Source organism: Chiloscyllium plagiosum, unplaced genomic scaffold (genome assembly GCF_037043375.1).
Source record: "Chiloscyllium plagiosum isolate Xiang-an unplaced genomic scaffold, Cpla_swu_hap1 HiC_scaffold_19, whole genome shotgun sequence".
Classification (NCBI taxonomy): domain Eukaryota; kingdom Metazoa; phylum Chordata; class Chondrichthyes; order Orectolobiformes; family Hemiscylliidae; genus Chiloscyllium; species Chiloscyllium plagiosum.
In genome coordinates this window covers 54,221,546-54,242,803 of record NW_028270157.1, presented here as the reverse complement: position 1 = coordinate 54,242,803, position 21,258 = coordinate 54,221,546, and the positions used below count along the sequence as shown (strand labels likewise).

The following is a 21,258-nucleotide window of genomic DNA, read 5'->3' as shown; positions in this document are numbered from 1 at the left end:
GAGGCTCATTTTCTCAAGATTTTTGGAACCAAACACTGGAAAATATTACAAATTATTTATCATGGTTTGAATTTATTAGATTTCTTCTATTTATGGTTTACTTTCAGTTGCACGATCATAACAGTAAGGAACAAGGCAAAAACAGATACATGCGTAAGTATCAAAAACAGAAATTGCTGGAAAAGCTCAGCAGGTCTGGCAGCATCTGTACAGAGAAATCAGAGTTAACGTTTCTGGTCTATTGACCTTTCTTCAGAATTGGTGGTAGTGAGGAAAAAGTTGAGTCTTATGTGGAAGATAGGGTGGGGGGCGGCAGTAAGGAGTAACATGATAGGCGGCGATAGAGTCCAAAGGCAGAGAATGTTTAGAGATTGATTAGTAAGGGTTGATTGTCTTGACAAGCAAACATTCAGAATTAAAGTTGAACCATTGGGCCAATTTAAATTCTATCACTGAATGGGTTGAGTAAGTTTAAAATCTCACTCTACTATGTTACGTGCCCTATTTTGAAAACAGTACCCAGTCAAAATGACTGAAACTTCATTGTACATATAAAAAGGCATTTTGTTACAATGTTTTCAACAGGGAGTTTTTGGAGTTTTCTTACATCAACTAGTGCATTAGAACCTAACATTGACAGGGACTCTGATTTGAACCATTCCTCACAGTCTTCAAGTACAAAATCAAGTTTATTAAAAAAAGGACCAAAATGTGGTCATTCATCTCTGTTGTGCTGGGAAATATTCAGAAAGCTCATTGTAATGTGAAGACCTGAAATGCATTCACTGGATTAACTGTTTTCAGTATGGGACTGGACACATCAGTAAACTTTTACCAGAGTAATAGAGGGGGGGGGGGGGGGGGGGGAGAAGAACTCTTCATTCATAAGTAGATGTTGAAACCATAAAATATGATGTTGAAGAATTTTGCATGGATATATCCGGGTTTTAAAAAAAGAAGTTTGTGACCAAAAAGAAAATTCTGTGACTCAAAATAAGCACAGGTGATTCAGCACGTTCCTACTGATGGTTCAATCTGGGAAAAGCAGGTAATTCTAATCTGGTAATTAGAATATTGCGGAAATGTTATAGCCTCCTAAGGTTACATCCCCAGTACCAATGCAAGATTCAAGATTGCAGACGCCATTTTTCCCATTTACTGGAACTGCAACTGCAACCAGTTTAGACAGTGCCAATGGTGATACAGAGAGCTTGATTATTAAATCAAAGCCCCCTTCAGGCCTAACCTGGATCCTGAAAAAACACTCAATTGTATCATTAATTCAAAAAAGATCGTACACAATGAAAACCCTGCACCTCTTTCACGTAAACTGTTTTGAGCAACAAAACAAAAACTCAAGAGGAGGATACACTCAAGCTCACAAGAGTGGCAGCATGTAAGCAGGTAAGAAAAGAGGCAGGTGTAAAGCAGTATTCTAACATTTATGAAAAATTACACTGTTCTTGAAAATGTATCCAGATAATTGGCAATTACTTACAAAAAAAACCAAAATAGCCATTCTGTGCCTCCAAAGATATTTATTTAAGAGCTTCAGGGGATTTGTGCCTCTGGCTTCCAAGTAGGACCAATCCAAAGTCCTGAGACCCTTTTGCATATTTTGAAAAAGTCATGATTTCCAGCTTTAAAAAGGCCATAATGTCTGGACAGTTATTTCTTTCGGGATACCAGTGAATGGGTTCCGTTACATGTTATTCAATAATTAACCCTCTGTAGCAATAAGCGCGGAGCTTCAGGATATCAGGAGAAGGATTTCTCATTTCATTAAAACTGCCTACCATGCCATGAATACGGCTCTGTTGCTAAAAGCGCATCACCGGATAGTACAGGATATTTTCGATATCAAGTCAATGATGAATAAAGTCATTGTTAATTGGTTGTAAAAAGATAAGTAACATTTCAGCCAATTAATTTATTCACGTCCTTAACCTTGGACATGGAAGAAACGAGTAGGTAGGGTTGGAGAGTCAGAATTAAAATGGAGATTATGAAAATAGCTACTGTAGTTATTTATGAATTAGGAGAGAAGGCAGAACTCAACTTTAAAGATTTGTTTTGTTTTACCCGGAATGTCAGGATAATACATATTACATGGGTTCCCAAAGTGGGAGCCAAGAACCCAAGTGGAATCATGAGCTGAAATTTTGTGGTCACAAACTCTGATGCAGCATGGTTGAAGCTCTGACCAAGTTATAATTATTGAGCTCCTTCTCTTACAACATCTCCCCACCCTCTATCAGTTCTCACTGAGTGGTGGATAATTTTGTCTCAAAATAGGGTGACAGTGGGAAAAAAGTTTGGGAATCATTGATATGTACTTTATCACATCGACAAAGTTAATTTTAATATCTCAATAAGAAAGTATTTTTATCACTAAATTGTGAAAAAGATTTCTGAAGTGTAACATCTTCAATGATTGTTTTTATAAATTTAGTGTAGCTTTTTTGTGTAATATCTTTTTTGGTAGTCATGGAGTCATAGAGATGTACAGCATGGAAACAAACACTTCGGTCCAACCCGTCCATGCCGACCAGATATCCCAACCCAACCTAGTCCCACGTACCAGCACCCGGCCCATATCCCTCCAAACATCATTTAAGAGGCATTTGGATGGGTGTATGTTGCAATTGTACCAGCCTCCACCACTTCCTCTGGCAGCATTCCATTAGTCCTGTGAGGCTGATTTCCTTCCAGTCCAGTTCGATGTGTTCTGTGACGGCTGATAAATGCAATGCACATCTGCATATTCTGACATTAGGGTAAGTGGTACTTGAGGGGTTAGATTGGTGGGAGTTTTGGAGGGTTGTGCACTCCTTCCAACACCTCACCTTTTGATTCTACATAATGCAATGGAGTTTGTGTTTAGTGCCTTCCTGAATGAGCTCCCTCCATTCAAGTTGGTCTCAAGCCAGCTTTCCTAATGGGGTTTTTTGTTCTATTCCATAAATGCTTCAAGGACATCCCTAAAGCCTTTCCATTGCCTTCTTGGGAGTCTCCTGCTGCAACTGAATAAAGCAAAAGCAGTTGTTTCAGGAGTATAGTGTCAGGTATACAAATAATAGGGGAACTAGTTTTGAGTGAACAGCGTCTTAATGCTGAGCAGTCTTTTTTTAAATTTATTCATTTGTGGGACTTGGGTGTTGCTGGCTGGCCAGCATTGATAGCCCACACCAATTTGCCTTTGAGAAGGAATGTGGTAGTGAGTTGCCTTCGTGAATCGCTGCAGTCCAACTGCTGTGAATCGCTGCAGTCCACACTGCTGGGAGGGAGGCAATTCCAGGATTTTGACCCAATGACTGTGAAGGAACGGCAATATATTTCTAAGTTAGGATGGTGAGTGGCTTGCAGGTGGTGGTGTTCCCAAGCATCTGCTGCCCTAGTCCTTCTAGGTGGAAGTAGTCGTGGGTTTGGAAGGTGCTGTCTAAGATTCTTTGGTGAATTTTTGCAGTGCATCTTGTGGATAGTAAATACTACTGCTGCTACTGAGCTCTGGTAATGGAGGGATTGTTCGTAGATGTGGTGGCAATCAGGCAGGTTGCTTTGTCCTGGATGGTGTCAAGCTCCTGGGGTGTTGTTGGAGCTGCACCCATCGAGGCAAGTGAGGAGTATTCCATCACACTCCTGACTTGTGCCTTGTAGATGGTGGATAGACTTCAGGGTGTCAGAAGGTGAGTTACTCACTGCAGTATCCCTAGTCTCTGACCTGCTCTTGTAGCCACTGTGTTTGTGTGGTTGACTTGGCGTAACAAGTTGCTGCTTTTAGTATGCTTTTCCTACTGCTGGATTTGGAGAATCTTGAGAAGACAAGGATTTTGCTGGTACTTCTCCAGTCCTTTGAGGTGCTTGCTGCATGTTGTCCAAACCTCATATACTCTTTTCCTCCAGTGCTCAAGGTTGAACTGACACATTGGAGACAAAGATGAATTTGGTCAACTAGGTCTTCCTTCTTTGAGAGAACGTTCTCAATAGACAGGAATTCTCTAAGCTGTGATAAGTGATTTGCTTACTGCTTATTTTATAAAATGCACTATGTAACAAATGCTAAATGATTTCTTAGAATACTCTCAAACAATGGAAAATTATCTACCAGTATTTTATTCTGGTTCAAAAATGTTACTGCAATTTTCAAAAGGATGAATACCAAACAGGCAAACTGTCCACAGTACAGAGAGTGGATGATAGGACCAAATTCCTTGATTTGTTTTTTTCTTGGGACAGTTGCTGAGGGTTGGTGGAATGCAACTAGATCTTTGTTGCTTCCAGCTTATTTCAGCAACTTTTTGTCCAATTGCATTAAACAGCCACATCAGTATGCTGTGGATTAGGTTTTGGTACATCACTGATTGACCTAACTAGAACTTGGGCTTTGTTAAACCCAACACTAGCCAGTGTCAACAGAGGATTGTGTAGCTCATTCAGCATTTTCCCCACAGTCGTTCTTTTATTAATAATTTGGAGCACAGCCTTAATCTTGTTTATTTTTTGTTGAAACTGATAGAACATTTACCTCAATTCACCACACCATCACTTCTGCAAATCCAAATGCATTAGATTCAGCAATATCTGAACAAAGTAAACATGAATTAATTCTTATCTGGATAGAGCTTTGGGGCTTGTTCCTATCTAACCAGCCAGGAATGTAACATTTAGTGATTTGGAGAAGAACAAAACAACATATTTTGCAGCACTAAATTTTCCTTATTTATAATTTTGGTTTCTTTTGCATGTTTGTACTTAAGTATGCATGTATATATTTGCATATTTTCAAATAGTTCTCATTTTGTAGTACATAGCTTTAATGGTAAAGACAATTACTATCATAGTTTATATTTAAGTTGCTTTCATAGATTATATACCTTGCAATTCTGCTAAGAGGCAGCCTACTAGTTATAGATGGTGAAGTTGAGGAAACTGCTACTATAGATATAGAATACCCAATACCCATCATTAAAGAGCTGCCATAATACACGTAACAGCAAAGATTAACCAGTGATTGATGAACAAATGAGAAGAAGCACTTCTAGCTATTGTTGAGAATACTGGCAAGCATGCACATTGATTCTTTAAAGGCTGAAATCAAAGCTGAGGTCAGATTTTCCCATCTTCTGTTTGAAGACAGCATCAAATTTCTCATTCATTGATACAGTGAAGATGTCCTTCCACAGGCCAACCCGTCCTGAAATAAAACAACAAAAAAAATGTACCTCCATAAGTTTGCGGTTAGGGTTATGTTCATTTTGATCAGTGGTGTAAGATGCAACCTGAACATTCAGTAATCATTGTCAGCTGTCATTTGTCTCACTCATAATTCTGAACATTGGAAAAAGAAAATCAGACTCATTAAAAGACATAGTCCACTTCAGTTCTGATTGGTAAGTATGAATTTTAAAGGCAGGAACTAATTATAAAAGATGATATTTTAGAGCATCATTTAAAATATGGTAATAGATTCATTGATATAGTACTACAACTTTACCAGTCTTTAGTATAATATTGAAAATGAGTAAAATAGTATAATAAAATTATATTAGTCAGTATAACTGCACAATTAATATTATAAACAAAGCTATTACAATAATCAAATTATATGGGTATCCAACAAAACGGTATTAATGAATGTTGTACAATATAGTAGCTAATAGCACCATATTCATTAGTGGTTCACTAATCAATAAGAACATAATTTTATATTAGTTATTCTATTGGAGTATTCTGCAAATATATGCTATTCGCACTAATGATAGACTATTATTCAGTCATGGTAAAATATTAGTTAAGAAAGCTGTGGTATTACACCAGAATTGGTAGCAATTAAACAGTAAAATAATCTTAGATTAGTGAGTTGATGTTATTGCAATAATAAAGAAAATACATGACTGTACTATTCGAATTTGCGATTGTATTTTATGATAAGAATTAAGTAGTAACAAATTTATGCTAGTCAGTAGGTATGCTGTTTTGGAAAATGTAGGGGTGATGAATTCTCAGGGGAACGTAGCACGAACAGCCAAGTTTCTGGTATGGAGACTGGCTCTAATGCAACGAGGGGTACGTCGGGTTCCAAGAGATCAATTGTGTTAGGGGATTCTCTAGTTTGAGGTACAGACAGATGTTTGTGGCCAGCAGCGAAAAAGCAGAATGGCGTGTTGTTTCCCTGGTGCCAGGATCAAGGATGTTTCAGAGTGGGTGCAGAATGTTCTCGGGGGGGGGAAGAGGGGCCAGCAAGAGGTCATTGTCCACATTGGAACCAACAATATAGGACGGGAAAAGGTTGAGATTCTGAAGGGAGATTACAGAGAGCTAGGCAGAAATTTAAAAAAAAAAGGAGGTCCTCAAGAGTAGTAATATCTGGATTACTCTCAGTGCTACGAGCTAGTGAGGGCAGGAATAGGAGAATAGAGCAGATGAATGCATGGCTGAGGAGCTGGTGTATGGGGAAAAGATTCAAATTTTTGGATCATTGGAATCTCCTTTGGGGTAGAAGTGACCTGGACAAGGACAGATTGCACCTAAGTTGGAAGGGGACTAATATACTGGCAGGGGGATGTGCGAGAGCTGCTCGGGAGAATTTAAACTAGTAAGTTGGGGGTCGGTGGGACCCAGGGAGATAGTGAGGCAAGAGATCAATCTGAGCTGAAAATGTGTTGCTGGAGAAGCGCAGCAGGTCAGGCAGCATCCAGGGTACAGGAGAATCGACGTTTCGGGCATAAGCCCTTCTTCAGGAATGGCTTAGGCCCGAAACGTCGATTCTCCTGTTCCCTGGATGCTGCCTGACCTGCTGCGCTTCTCCAGCAACACATTTTCAGCTCTGATCTCCAGCATCTGCAGACCTCACTTTCTCCTCAAAGAGATCAATCTGAGACAGGTACAGTTAAGAACAGAAGCGAGTCAAACAAACAAACCAGGGCAGGCAGGGACAAGGTAGGACTAATAAATTAAACTGCATTTATTTCAATGCAAGGGGCCTAACACGGAAGGCAGATGAACTCAGGGCATGGTTAAGAACATGGGACTGGGATATCATAGCAATTACAGAAACATGGCTCAGGGATGGGCAGGACTGGCAGCTGAATGTTCCAGGATACAGATGCTACAGGAAGGACAGAAAGGGAAGCAAGAGAGGAGGGGGAGTGGCGTTTTTGATAAGGGATAGCATTGCAGCTGTGCTGAGGGAGGATATTCCCGGAAATATATCCAGGGAAGTTATTTGGGTGGAACGGAGAAATAAGAAAGGGATGATCACCTTATTGGGATTGTATTATAGACCCCCTAATAGTCAGAGGGAAATTGAGAAACAAACTTGTAAGGAGATCTCAGCTATCTGTAAGAATAATAGGGTGGTTACGGTAGGGGATTTTAACTTTCCAAACATAGACTGGGACTGCCATAGTGTTAAGGGTTTAGATGGAAAGGAATTTGTTAAGTGTATAGAAGACAATTCTCTGATTCAGTATGTGGATGTACCTACTTGAGATGGTGCAAAACTTGACCTACTCTTGGGAAATAAGGCAGGGCAGGTGACTGAGGTGTCAGTGGGAGAGCACTTTAGGGCCAACGACCATAATTCTATTAAATTTAAAATAATGATGGAAAAGGATAGACCAGATCTAAAAACTGAAGTTCTAAAATGGAGAAAGGCCAATTTTGACAGTATTAGGCAAGAACTTTCGAAAGCTGATTGGGGACAGATGTTCGCAGGTAAAGGGACAGCTAGAAAATGGGAAGCCTTCAGAAATGAGATAACAAGAATCCAGAGAAAGTATATTCCTGTTAGGGTGAAAGGGAATGCTGGATGACTAAAAAATTGAGGGTTTGGTTAAGAAAAAGAAGGAAGCATATGTAAGGTATAGACCGAGTGAATCCTTAGAAGAGTATACTTAAGAGGGAAATCAGGAGGGCAAAAAGGGGACATGAGATAGCTTTGGCAAATTGGATTCTCCTTAATTCTATGAGTTTTTACAAGTATATTAAGGACAAAAAAAGAGTAACTAGGGAAAGAATAGGGCCCCTCAAAGATCAGCAAGGCAGCTTTGTGTGGAGCCACAGAAAATGGGGGAGACACTAAATGAATATTTTGCATCAGTATTTACTGTGGAAAAGGATATGGAAGATATAGACTGTAGGGAAATAGATGGTGACATCTTGCAAAATGTCCAGATTACAGAGGAGGAAGTGCTGGATGTTTCAAAATGCATAAAAGTGGATAAATCCCCAGGACCTGATCAGGTATACCAGAGAACTCTGTGGGAAGCTAGAGAAGTGATTGCTGGGCCTCTTGCTGAGATAATTGTATCATCAATAGTCACAGGTGAGGTGCCAGAAGACTGGAGGTTGGCTAACATGGTGCCACTGTTTAAGAAGGGTGGTAAGGACAATTCAGGGAACTATAGACCAGTGAGCCTGACGTCGGTGGTGGGCAAGTTATTGGGGGAATTCTGAGGGACAGAATGTACATGTATTTGGAAAGGCAAGGACTGATTTGGGATCGTCAACATGGCTTTGTGCATGGGATATATTGTCTCACAAACTTGATTGAATTTTGTGAGGAAGTAACAAAGAGGATTGATGACAGCAGAGAGGTAGATGTGATCTATACGGACTTCAATAAGGCATTCAACAAGGTTTCCCGTGGGAGACTGATTTGCAAGTTTAGATCTCACGGAATACGGGGAGAACTAACCATTTGGATACAGAACTGGCTCAAAGATAGAAGACAGAGGGTGGTGGTGGAGGGTTGTTTTTCAGACTGGAGGCCTGTGACCAGTGGAGTGCCACAAGGATCAGTGCTGGATCCTCTACTTTTTGTCATTTACATAAATGATTTGGATGTGAGCATAAGAGGTACAGTCATTAAGTTTGCAGATGACACCAAAATTGGAGGTGTAGTGGACAGCGAAGAGGGTTACCTCAGATTACAACAGGATCTGGAACCAGCTGGGCCAATGGGCTGAGAAGTGGCAGATGGAGTTTAATTCAGATAAATGCGAGGTGCTGCGTTTTGGGAAAGCAAATCTTAGCAAGACTTATACACTTAATGGTAAGGTCCAAGGGAGTGTTGCTGAACAAAGAGACCTTGGAGTGCAGATCCATAGCTCCTTGAAAGTGGAGTCGCAGGTAGTTCGGATAGTGAAGAAGGCATTTGGTATGCTTTCCTTTATTGGTCAGAGTATTGAGTACAAGAGTTGGAAGGTCATGTTGCGGCTGTACAGGACATTGGTTAGGCCACTGTTGGAATATTGCGTGCAATTCTGGTCTCCTTCCTATCGGAAAGATGTTGTGAAACTTGAAAGGCTTCAGAAAAGATTTACAAGGATATTGCCAGAGTTGGAGGATTTGAGCTATAGGGAGAGGCTGAACAGGCTGGGGCTGCTTTCCCTGGAGCGTTGGAGGCTGAGGGGTGACCTTATAGAGGTTTACAAAATTATGAGGGGCATGGATAGGGTAAATAGGCAAAGTCTTTTCCCTGGGGTCGGGGAGTCCAGAACTAGAGGGTATAGATTTAGGGTGAGAGGGGAAAGATATAAAAAGAGACCTACAGGGAAACCTTTTCACGCAGAGAGTGGTACGTGTATGGAATGAGCTACCAGAGGAAGTGGTGGAGGCCTGTACAATTGCAACATTTAAGAGGCAGTTGGATGGGTATCTGAATAGGAAGGGTTTGGAGGGATATAGACCGGGTGCTGGCAGGTGGGACTAGATTGGGTTGGGATAACTGGTCGGCATGGACAGGTTGGACCAAAGGGTCTGTTTCCGTGCTGTACATCTTTATGACTCTATTACTCTATGAGTACACTTAAGCGTTTTGGCTTAAGTGCCTGAAAATGTAAAGAAAAGACGTAACAAGTAGCTTGATCAGCTGCTGCAGCTTGAAATAGTAGTGAAAACATTCGATTAAAAATCAAAGCCACAGTGTGAAAATTGTACTGCAGCACCTAATGACCACTGCGTGCAATTACAGGATGGTAAATTTCTTTTGGGTGTTTGCTTCTTTGTATATTTTCCAAATTGGTCAAAAGGTCCAAGTATACTTATACATAAGTATATACAAATACTTATGTATATAAGTATAATCCAGGCAAAAAATAATGCCAAACCAAAGCAGGTACAGTATGAGGAGGTGCGATTATTAAAAACTTGATCAAAGATTAGTTTTAAGGAGGGCTGTACAGGCATGATGATAGCAAGTTTTGAGAAGGATTGTAGCTCAGGTTGAGGTTTTGGATGTAGGTTTGCTTGCTGAGCGGAGAGGTTCATTCCAAATGTTTTGTTACCTTACTAGGTAACATCTTCAGTGGACCTCATGTAAAGCAATGCTGAAAATACCTGTTTATAGGTTTGGGTTTCTTTGGGTTTGTGATGTCATTTCCTGTGATGATGCTATTTCCTGTGGTGAAGTCACTTCCTGTTCCTTTTCTCAGGGGGTGGTAGAGGGGATCTAACTCAATGTGTTTGTTGATAGAATTCCGGTTGGAATGCCATGCTTCCAGGAATTCTCGTGCGTGTCTTTGTTTGGCTTGTTGTAGGATGGATGTACTGTCCCAGCCGAAGTAGTGGCCTTCATCATCCGTATGTGAGGATACTAGTGAGAGAGGGTCATGTCTTTTTGTGGCTAGAAGAGATGATTATGGAAAAAGGGGGGAATGTTCCAGAGATTATGGTGTAGAAAGCTGAAGTCACAGCCAGTAATGGTAGATGGAAGGAGTTGGGATAAGCAACAAGCCAGAGTGGAAATTGTTCTGAGTTTTAATATTGGTGAAGATTGCAAGGCTAGGGAGGGGTGAGGACATTAACATTATTTTAAATAAGATGGTGAGAATTTTAACTTTAAGATGTTATGGCAATGGTTCCCAAACTTTTCAGTATCAAGGCACACTTCAATGAGAGAGTTGCAAGGCACACACACCATGGTGATATCAGCAGATACTGCACACTTCTCACTTTGTCAAGGCGCAGCACATTAGTTTGAAAACTACTGTTTTATGGCAGTGGTAGCCAATTTAATTCAACAAATGTGGGGATAGCAATAGTGCATAGGCAGCAGAGTTTTGTATGAGCTGAAGTTTGTGGAGAGTGATGATGGATGAGCAGTCAACAGAATATCAGAATAGTCAAGTCCAGAGATGATGGAGGCTTCGGAAGCTGATGGGCCAATGCAGATGCAGACCAAGTCAGCAGCCTTTGTGGAAGAGCAGATATCAAGTTAGAAACTCAAATTGTCAGCAAACAGGATGTCGAAATTGATCAGCTTCAACCTGAGACCTTGTACTGGAAGAGGATGGTGCATTTGATCGTGTCTAAGGTTGCAGGCAAGTTGAGAAAAATTCAGGAGGAGTGTGTGAGAGTGGAAAAATTCTTCTGGTTCTAAAAGGAAATGGGTGTTCATGATGGTAGTTTGCAATGAGGCGAGGAAACTCATTACCATACCAAATACAGTGGAGGCTAGAAATAGATGTTGAATGATCAAATGTTTAATGCAAATCGAATCAAAGCAGTAGGAGGTGGGTCCTATGTGGTCAGAACACCCTTTGATCTCTATGTTCTTGTTTGCTGTGATCTGCCTTCATTGCTCCCAAAACAAAGCTTTTCACTGGACTTGGGTACATGTGACTACAATAAATCCAAAAAAGAAAATTCAAGATGAATTAAAAGCCAACTAATACTTCTACCATTCATTTAAACACATCTTACGTCCAGAAATGTACTTGAATATGATGCAATGATTCTCAGAGGATCATTTGTAATTTTTGACAAGTTTGTATTTTATAATAAAATCAATCCTGTATTGGTTAGAACTATTTCATATTTTAAAAGGAAACTTAACTCTCGCCTAAACAGATTCCTTTTTTTCTACCACAAGGTATTTTCTCCCTTATTTTCATAATTTGTACAATTTAAGGGAGGAACCAAGCCCAAAGATCAGAATGCCATTGACAGATGCAAGAAGACAGGATGAATCAGGAATAAAAACAGAAATTGCCTGAGAAACTCAGCTGTTCTGAGGAAGGGTTACTAGACCCAAAATGTTAATTCTGCTTTTTCTCCACAGGTGCTGCCAGACCTGCTGAATTTTTCCAGCAATTTCTGTTTCAGATTTCCAGCATCCACAGTTCTTTGTTTTATTTTAACAATATATCAGGAAATGGTTTGAGTTTTAAAATTTGCCATACTGTAGAAGGAAAACTGATTGAACCGAGAGTTCAAAGATTCTGGGCTCCTGGATAAGAAGGAGTTACAACAGGAGTTTCAGTGGTGAGATTCTTCTTCCACAAGGTGAGGATGCAACAACAAAGAAAAGTACATGTACTTCCAGTTACCAGGAATAAGAGGGGAAATTTCATAACAGCAACAACCATGGAATATTAATCAAGTCAGTAAGGTTATAACAGAAAAGTTGAACAGTGGAGAGTAAAGTTGTACAGTCATGTTGAGTAATAAATGTAAAATAGCAGTATTTTTCCATATATCCTATCCCAAAATGAAAGTTAGATGTTAGCTAACATAGCACCAATGTTGGAACAATATTTAAATGTTATGCATAATGAAGAATTCTTATTGGGATGTGTTTCGTAGACTTAGACCTACAAAGGCAAGAATGGACCACTGATGGTAAGTGAAGGAAGCTGTTAGTTGGTTTTTGGATGATATGATGATGTAATTTCTGTTGACTGTGTTGGTGACATGCAGGACCCAGTACCATGTCGAAGATCTGACTATACAATTGGCAAAAGATCCAGTGGATCTTATCATACTGTGCATTATAGTTTTTTAGCCAGTTTTGTCACCAGTTGGCAAGACCCACACAGAGTCACCAAACACTTTGAACAATTGATGGAAAGTTAAAAAGTGTAAAGTGGTGAAACGTCAACAGCAGCTTGAAGTGTAGAAAGGAAAACATGATAGCTGTGAAGATATCTGTGAACACAGCTTTGTTCAAATGGCAACACGGACAGAAACACTAGAACACAATGGTCGCTTCTTTCGAGTTGCAAGTGTTAGACCCCATTGGCTTTGGAGATATCCGTTGTAATGACCAAGTCAGAATTTTAGGAAGTTCACAACTTACAAAGTCACCAGTGACACAAACACTAAGACAATGCAGGGGATAATGCAATGGGCTCGGACTTTCATGATATTGACTACTATGAGTTAATAGTAATTTTCATAATTTTAGAAATCATCAAAAATGTTTGACAGCTATTGGACAGATGGGAGGTGTCACCTTCCTCAGGGAAATAGGAGTGTGAGCAAATTTCCACAAAGACAAAACAGGAAGCGATAATCTAGAAATGGCGAACAATAAAAATAATCATCCAAGGACACCAAGAAGGAAAAAAAGGTCTCAGAGAAGAAGAGGGACCAAAGAATTGGCAACTACAGCAAGAAAAATAAAATCATTATTAAAAACTACAGAGTAATGAAGTGTTTTGTTAAGATAATCAAAATCAGAACTGGAGGAACTTAAAGCAAATTTGTCTAATTTGTCAAATTAAAACAGGGCCGATACTGTGGAGTTAATGGATTAAATGGAGTAGCTCTACAAAAGAATTGCCATAAGTGCCATGAGTCAAATGACCTCTTCCTCTGTTGCATCATTCTATAAAGCACACAGTTTTCTTCTAAAATGGGAGATAAATGTGGTGAAGCAAATGCAGTGTGAGTGATACAAGGAATTATTTTTTATTGCAATTTATTTATCCTTTAACCAAAAGCATAAGACAAAAGTAAATGTAATCATTGTTGATTAATAAAGAACAGTGGTACCCACCTTACTGCAATGTACATATGTGCGAGTTTAGATGAAAAGCCATAAAACAGAAGAATGGGCAATGGGATAGGGCTAGTCTACCCTCTCACCAATTACACTAGGTCTTCAGTTCAATGAGTCGACATGCTAAAAACAAAAAGGGAAGAAACTAAAATGCTTCAAACATAAACAAAATGTTAAAATAAAATTGAAAAATCAAAGCAAACAAATGTGCGGCACTTCAAATGAATTACTTTTCACTCCAAATATTCCTTTGGGTAATTGTATTTTTGTTCCAGATATCAAATGAAAACATGAGAAAAGCATTTTTTAAAAAGTTGAACAATTAACAAAATGAAAGCAGACACTTAAATTGAATAAAGATTTGTACACCTTGTGTCTTTCACTCACACACACACACACACACACACACACACACACACACACACACACGGTGCTGGGAAAAAATAAGAAAAAAAAAAGAACAGGAGTGTCAGATATCCTGTTCACTCAGAGAACTGGTTCTGAGCGAGCTAAATAAAAAAAACGAAAGCAGACACTTGAACGACAACAATGATTATTATTTAATACTGAGCTGGTACAATTCAGCAAAAATCACCAAAAACAAAATTGACGCTCCTTTTAACACAACAGACTGTATGAAGTTCCAAAAAGACAGGTAAACCTGATAAGTGTAGAACAGCTAAGGGCCAGAGTTGGATGCTTTCATTGATAACCTGTATTAAAATGGAGTAGTATCCTTTAAAAGTTCACATGGAAAATTCAGATTCTGAATTCCAATGGCTGCAGGGAGCAAGATGGCATCTACTGCCCCTATACACTTTCCTCACCTGCACCTGGAAACTCACAATCATACTGTGTTCTTTTTAAAATGTCTAAAGCGCAAGATATTTCAACAACACCTTTGTCATAACTATGAGGCAGAGGTCAGAAAAATATTGCAAAAGGAGGAGTTTGGTAATCAAAAAGTTGGAATTCTGCAAAAGGTTAAATAGAGTGTTAATGTGTGCTTCTCTTGTTACCTGTCATAACTGGTTCCAGAGTGTCTGGAACAGACAGATCCCAAGCGTGCTCCTTTGACTAAAGAAATATAAAGCCAAGATGGAGTGAAGACTGTGGGGATTATTCCACAGAAATTACTCACATTTATAACACATTGAAGAAGCATATACTTCAGTTTACAACATTTTGTGATGTTTCTAACAGTAGAAGTGCATAATCTGTTTTCTACAAATTCATAGAAATATGATACATCCTTTGGAAAGCATCCATATTTATCTCCCTCTGTCCTTATAAGCTGGAGATTCACAAATGCAATGATATATGTTAATATAACCAGAGTTAAGTATGCATACAGTGGAGTAACTTTAATTTTAAAAAAAGATGACATTTCCATTGTTTATGATAATCGTGTGTAATATGACAATTGCTTCACAGTTGCTTCCATTGTTTCATTACAAACCAAAAGAATCCAATCTTCTACTTTTCTCAGTACTCACCTCTTCCAATGGGAAGTGCTTCTGCATTACAGTATTGGTCCACAAGCTGATGGCAGTGTTCAATTATAGATTCCATTTGAGTCCTGTCATATGACACTCCTAAGAACCGCACTAAGAGCTCTACGGTACCTGCAAGGTTCTTGCAACAAGAGGGAGAAAAACAAAAATCTTAACTGGGGATCATGCTGAAAATTGCTGCTAAATTATTCTCCAAATTGTGGAGAGTTATGTGGCATCAATATTTCAAGGGTCAACCCAATATTTCAATTGATAAAAATCAGTTGTTGACAACAAAATATCCAGTTTCTGTTCTTACATAGAACATTACAGCGCAGTACAGGCCTTCGGCCCTCGATGTTGTGCCGACCTGTCATAACAATCTGAAGCCCATCTAACCTACACTATTCCATGTACATCCATATGCTTGTCCAATGACAACTTAAATGTACTTAAAGTTGGTAAATCTACTATCGTTGCAGGCAAAGCATTCCACACCCTTACTACTCTACTTGTTGTTTGTTGAGTGTAATCATCTGATATCATCCTTCCTATTAATTTGTATATTTTAAATGGTTCCTTCTTAATGGGAACCACCATGAATTGTAGCTAAAAGTACATTTTAATGCTAGATTGAGAACTTTTGTACAATACCAACTTGATGGATATTGTATGATATGCATATGGAAGACAGGTTGATTATCTTCCTATGAGGGCACATGATCTGTTTAGCGCTATATGATTTTCCCCTATCACTCAATCACTCCTCTCCAGGCCAAATCAAATCATTTTTACACATCCAAGAAAACAGAAACAAGTCTTTAACCGTTCCACTCTTGATCAGGTTTGGAAGCAAGTGTTCCAGTCTTTCCTTCAGATACATCAACCCCAAGCATTTCCCTTTCCTAATACCTTGCCTCTACACCTCCATTTTAAAAATCACTGCCTTCACTAACCTTCCGTACCTCCATCTTTGATATTGTATCTACTGTTTACTGTATCCAAAGGAAATGGCTTGAAACTTTATGATAAATATTAATGCAAATTTTTGTTGATGAAAATGATTTTCTCACTTTCTCTAGTTGTAAGGTATCTTGTCTTTACTCAGCATGTTCTCAGTTTCTAAATTGAATGAAAAGTGAAATCTAAATGCTGTCATTCTAAACTGCTTCATTCTGATGATTTAACATGATGTATTATTGCTTCCGGACACCCAACCTCTATAATTCCAAGAAAACTTTAATCTTCAATTGCCTTCAGCTCATCAAGCAAGCAAATCAGAACTCCATTACCTTAGTTTTTTTTTTAAACAGATAGGCATAGACATTGGTAGCAGTGTAATGTTCATACCTCTCAAGGAGAGGATAACAAGCAATCTTCTTGAGTGAGTGAGGTGTGACCAGTTGTAGATCTGGAATTTGATGCAATGACTTGCTGTGCAACATGGAAGGGAACCTATTGGTTGAGATTCCTTGTGCCTGCTTCTCATGACCTTCGAGGTGGTAGAGGTGATAGGTTCAGGAGGTGGGGCTCTCAAGATGTCTTGGCAAGTGTTGCAGTGCATCTTGTAGAAGACACATGCTGCAGCCATTGTGTGCAGGTGACAGAGGGAATGAGTGACTATGGTGATAAATTAGGTATCCAGCAAGCAGACTGCTTTGTCTTGAGTGTTGTTGGAGTTACACTTATCCTGCCTTGAGTATTGATGGTGATGGAAAGGTTTTGAGGAATCACAAGATGAACCATTCGCCCATGGAATGCTCAAGCTTTAACCTACTTTTATTTCCTTTGCAAAACCTTATGCTACGAATTCCTGTTTGTTTAGGCCACCATGGTGTACTCTTCCCTCACGGACAGGAGAGAAATAAGATAGAAGATAAGTCAGCTCACTTGCTATTGCATAGTTCCTGGTAAGGAAGTAGTTTCCTTGGAAATAACAGATTACACACAAAATTACGGAATCTTGATTGTACGATCAGATACCATTCACAGCTTCACTGTCACGTTAGAAAGCTACATCATTTCTTACTTATTGAGCGTCGTGCCCATTAAAATTGCTTTTGAAGCTAACAATTCACGATTAGCTGATGGTTGGTGTGTATGTCGCGTTTGCTTAGACCAAGAATGATACTGTTAAGTTTATGCATTGACTTGCTAAACAAAACAGGTTTATGTTCCAACATGTTTTAAAGATTTATCACAGAGGAGAAAAAGATAAAGAAAAAGTAATACAAATAATCAGGTGAAAACACTGCAGACCAATGCATTGTAATCTTGACAGAGTAATATTATAGGACAAACCTCTGCCAGAGTATAAATTACTGATGCACTTGGTGACTGCCACCTCACCATCAGAATGGTTTCATTTCGAACGAGGTGTGCAGCTAATTCCACCTGCCACCCCATCTCAAACCCATCTTTCTTCGAAAGAGATTGTTTCATGCTGGAAAATTTTAGCAATTTTTCAGAACGTAGTTGATATAGACAATCTGTGGTGCTGGTATGGAAGGATATTTCTTTTTTAATAATCCAGCAACAAACCCCAAATAGGCTTCATGGATAATTAAAATTCCGGTCAGATTTTCTAAGGATATCTTTTGAAATCTTTGGCGTTGTGATATTGGTCAGGTTGACACCCATCACCATAGTGTTCTGTTCAATAAATGGACGGATGTTTTTTTGCAGTCAACATTCCTCCCAAATAAAAAGGTTTGCAGACATGATTTTGAATAGAATTAACTAAGAGGAGAAAATGTAGACACATTTGAGAAGAGGTTCTAAATTTAAAAATAGACAGAGAAAGGAAAAAAGGAACACAAATGTGTTCAAACAAAATCAATGATACACGTAAATGAAATTGAGGATTTTCTTTGCAGCAATCTGATTGGGTGACTCTAAATAGAAGTCAGTTTTCAGAGCACATTAGTCCTGAAGCATAAAAACTGAAAAAAAAATTATTCCTAATACCAGAAACACAATTTCTATGTTTGCTCCGATCACAGTTCTGCTTCATCATAGAAAAATCTGGAATCATATAGAATCTTTTATAAAGAACAAAGGAGTACAAAAAGGCCATTCAACCTCTCACCATTCCCAATCATGGCTTGGTCATCTACCTCCATGTCATTTTCCTGCGCTACCCCCATATCACTATGTCATTAGTATTCACATATCTACTGATCTCAAGTGGATGTGTTCAATGATCAGGCTTCCGCAGACATTTTGGGTAAATCATTCCAAAGATTCACTGCCTTCTGCATGAAGAAATTCTTCTTCATCATCTCAGTCTGAAGTGGCTTGCCCTTAATCTGAAACTCTGTCCCTTGGTTTCCCCTCTATTCAGGGAAAGCATTCCTTCTGCATCCACTCTGCCTATCTCTGTAAGAATTTAAGTTTCAATGACATTACCTATCATTCTTCTAATTTTTTAAACAATGCAGGTCCAATCTCCACAATCATTCCTTCTAGGACAATTTGTAATTCCAGCAACCTCTGCTGCATTTTCATAAGGGACAAAAACTGCACACAATACCCAGATGCCACCTTACCAAGGTTCTACACAATTGAAGCAGGATACTCCTGCACTCAAATCCTCTTGCAATAAAAGGCCCCATGCCACTTGCCTTACTAATTGCTTGCTTTACTTGCAATTAAGTTAATTGCATTGAAAATTGCTTTAATTTTCAATGATATATGAACAAGGACACTCAGGTCCCTTTGTAAGTCAACACTTTCCAAGGTTTCATCATTAAGAAACTGTCTGCAACTCCTATCCTCCAAAGCGGGTAAGCTTGCATTCTGCCACAGTCTATTCCATTTTCCATGTTTTTGTCCAGTCACTCAGCCTGTCCAAATCCCATTGAAGTCTCTTTACATCATCCTCATAACATACATTCCCATCTAGTTGGGTGTCACATGCAAACTTAGAAATGTTACATTTTGCCTCGACATCAAAAGCATTGATATAGATTGCGAACAGCTGAGGTCCAAACACTTAGCTTGCGGTATTCCAGTGGTCATAATCTGCAATCCTACTCTCTGCTTTATGTTGTTGACCAATCCTTAATCCATTCTAGTATATTGCCCCCCACCATCCCCCCAGTCTCATGGGCTCGATACTGATATTGTTTTATTAAGTCCCAGTGTGGGAGTAATAAAAAGCCTTCTAAATGCCCCACATTCACTGTTTCTCCTTTGTCACCTTGACTGAAAACATCCTGAAAAAAACTAACACAATATCATTTTCTCTTCATAAATCAATGTTGATTGCTCAATCAGATCATTATTTTCTAAGTATCCAGTTATTCTATATTTTATAACAGATTCCAGCATCATCCCGATTACTAACGTCAGGTTTCAGATCTGGGACAGGACTGTAGTTCCCATTCTTTCTTAAATTGTGAGATTAAACTTGGAAACTTCCAATTTGGAGACATTGTTCCAGAATCCACAGAATTCTGAAAGATGATCACTGTCTCTCCAGCCAATTCTTTCACCTCTCTGCACCAAGGTTGTGTGGCAGTGACCTGCAACATGTGTAAAAGGCATTGAGATTCAATTTTTTCATTTATCCTATGCATATTCAATATTAAATATAAACAACATTTAACCAAGCAAATGGTAAGCAAGAATTTATTGTATTCCAATCCATAAGAATGTATTTGTTTTCCACACGTTGCGTGCCACTGTCACGTGGTAGAGAGAGAATAGTCTCCAGGTAAGATTGCTGCCATTTTCTGAGCAGATTTTCACTGTATTTTGTAGTGAACTAGACAGATAGACAGGCAAGCAAATAAATAAACAATTAGATCGATAAATAAATAAATAAACAAATAATTAAAATAAATAAATAAATAAGCTTGTTGGGAAGAAAAGTAACTCACAAAGAACTTAATGACCATCGTACTAAGATATAGGAGCAGATGTAGACCAACCTATAGTCTGCTCCACCATTCAATAAGATCACAGCTAATCCTCAAATCTATTTTCCTGCCTTTTTCCTATAACCCTCAAGTCTCTTGCTGATTAAAAATCTGTCTACATCAGCCTGAAATATACTTAACAACCCAGCCTCATCAGCCCTCTATAATAAAGAATTTCACACATCTCATGCTAACTGTGTTCTTGTACGAGTTTATGACTCTATGACTAAACCCAAGTCTCTCTGAATATCAACATTTACAAGTTTTACACCTCTTAAAAAAACATTCGCTTCTTCAATTCATAACACCAAAGTCATTTCAATAGATTGACATGTTAGTTAAAGGCAGACATGATTTAAAAAGGTCTTTTGTCTTATTCAATTTTTAAAATCACTTTGCTCATCCGGTTCAAATACATTCTATCCCAGACAAAGGAGTGATTCACACAAGACTTACTTTAAGCAAATCTTCATACAATAGGAAGAGGACATTGGAATCCATACGATGCTCCCAGAATTCTTGAACATGTTCAAACCATGAACCATAACCCACTGTAAGGGTGACAGACATGTTAACAACTTAGAAACTCTTCATTAGCACACGAAATATTTGAGAATCTTCTAGGTTATTCTGCACAAAAGAATCAGAAATGGAAAACTCAGTATGGTGGTTTATTTCAAAACTGTTATGAAGAAAGAAATGTTCTTATTGATCCAACTTTGATTTCACTCTGTAGCATTGAACATTCAACATTGTAGACTTAGAGATCTCAGCAATAATTTGAGATAAAAAGATAAAGTCATAATTGTTCTACACTGAATATAGAAGTCAGCATTATATTTTAAATCTGTGCAGGGTTTTCTCTTTTAATATGAGAGTAAACAATTATAGTTTAAAACCTCTGGGAGCTGCCTATGAATCCAGCCTTAAAATTATGCCGTTCTTCATTATCATTAAAGAATGCAATGCCTGTACATCAAATTACTCTGCATGTTATTTTTTCATGGAGGTATTTATCCACATGTTGGTGTGTTCAATGATGTAACTGTCAGAGAAA

General features: G+C 38.7%; 1 protein-coding gene across 2 annotated transcripts in view; it reads right to left on the bottom strand.

Moving 5' to 3' along the window:
* Positions 1–286: 286 nt before the first annotated feature.
* Positions 287–21,258, bottom strand: part of sult4a1 (sulfotransferase family 4A, member 1) — a 54,856-nt gene continuing 33,884 nt past the window's right edge. Inside the window, exons 5-8 of one of the 2 annotated variants that reach the window (XR_006314457.2) lie at positions 20,658–20,752; positions 15,283–15,421; positions 13,784–13,909; positions 287–5,194 (exon numbers count right to left, since the gene is read on the bottom strand). Coding sequence is in view for 1 of the 2 variants with exons in the window: in XM_043709202.2 (XP_043565137.1) it covers positions 5,082–5,194; positions 15,283–15,421; positions 20,658–20,752 (347 nt within the window). In the remaining variant the exon portion in view is untranslated. The remainder of the gene's footprint in view (positions 5,195–13,783; positions 13,910–15,282; positions 15,422–20,657; positions 20,753–21,258) is intronic. The other variant, XM_043709202.2, reaches the window with a different exon arrangement.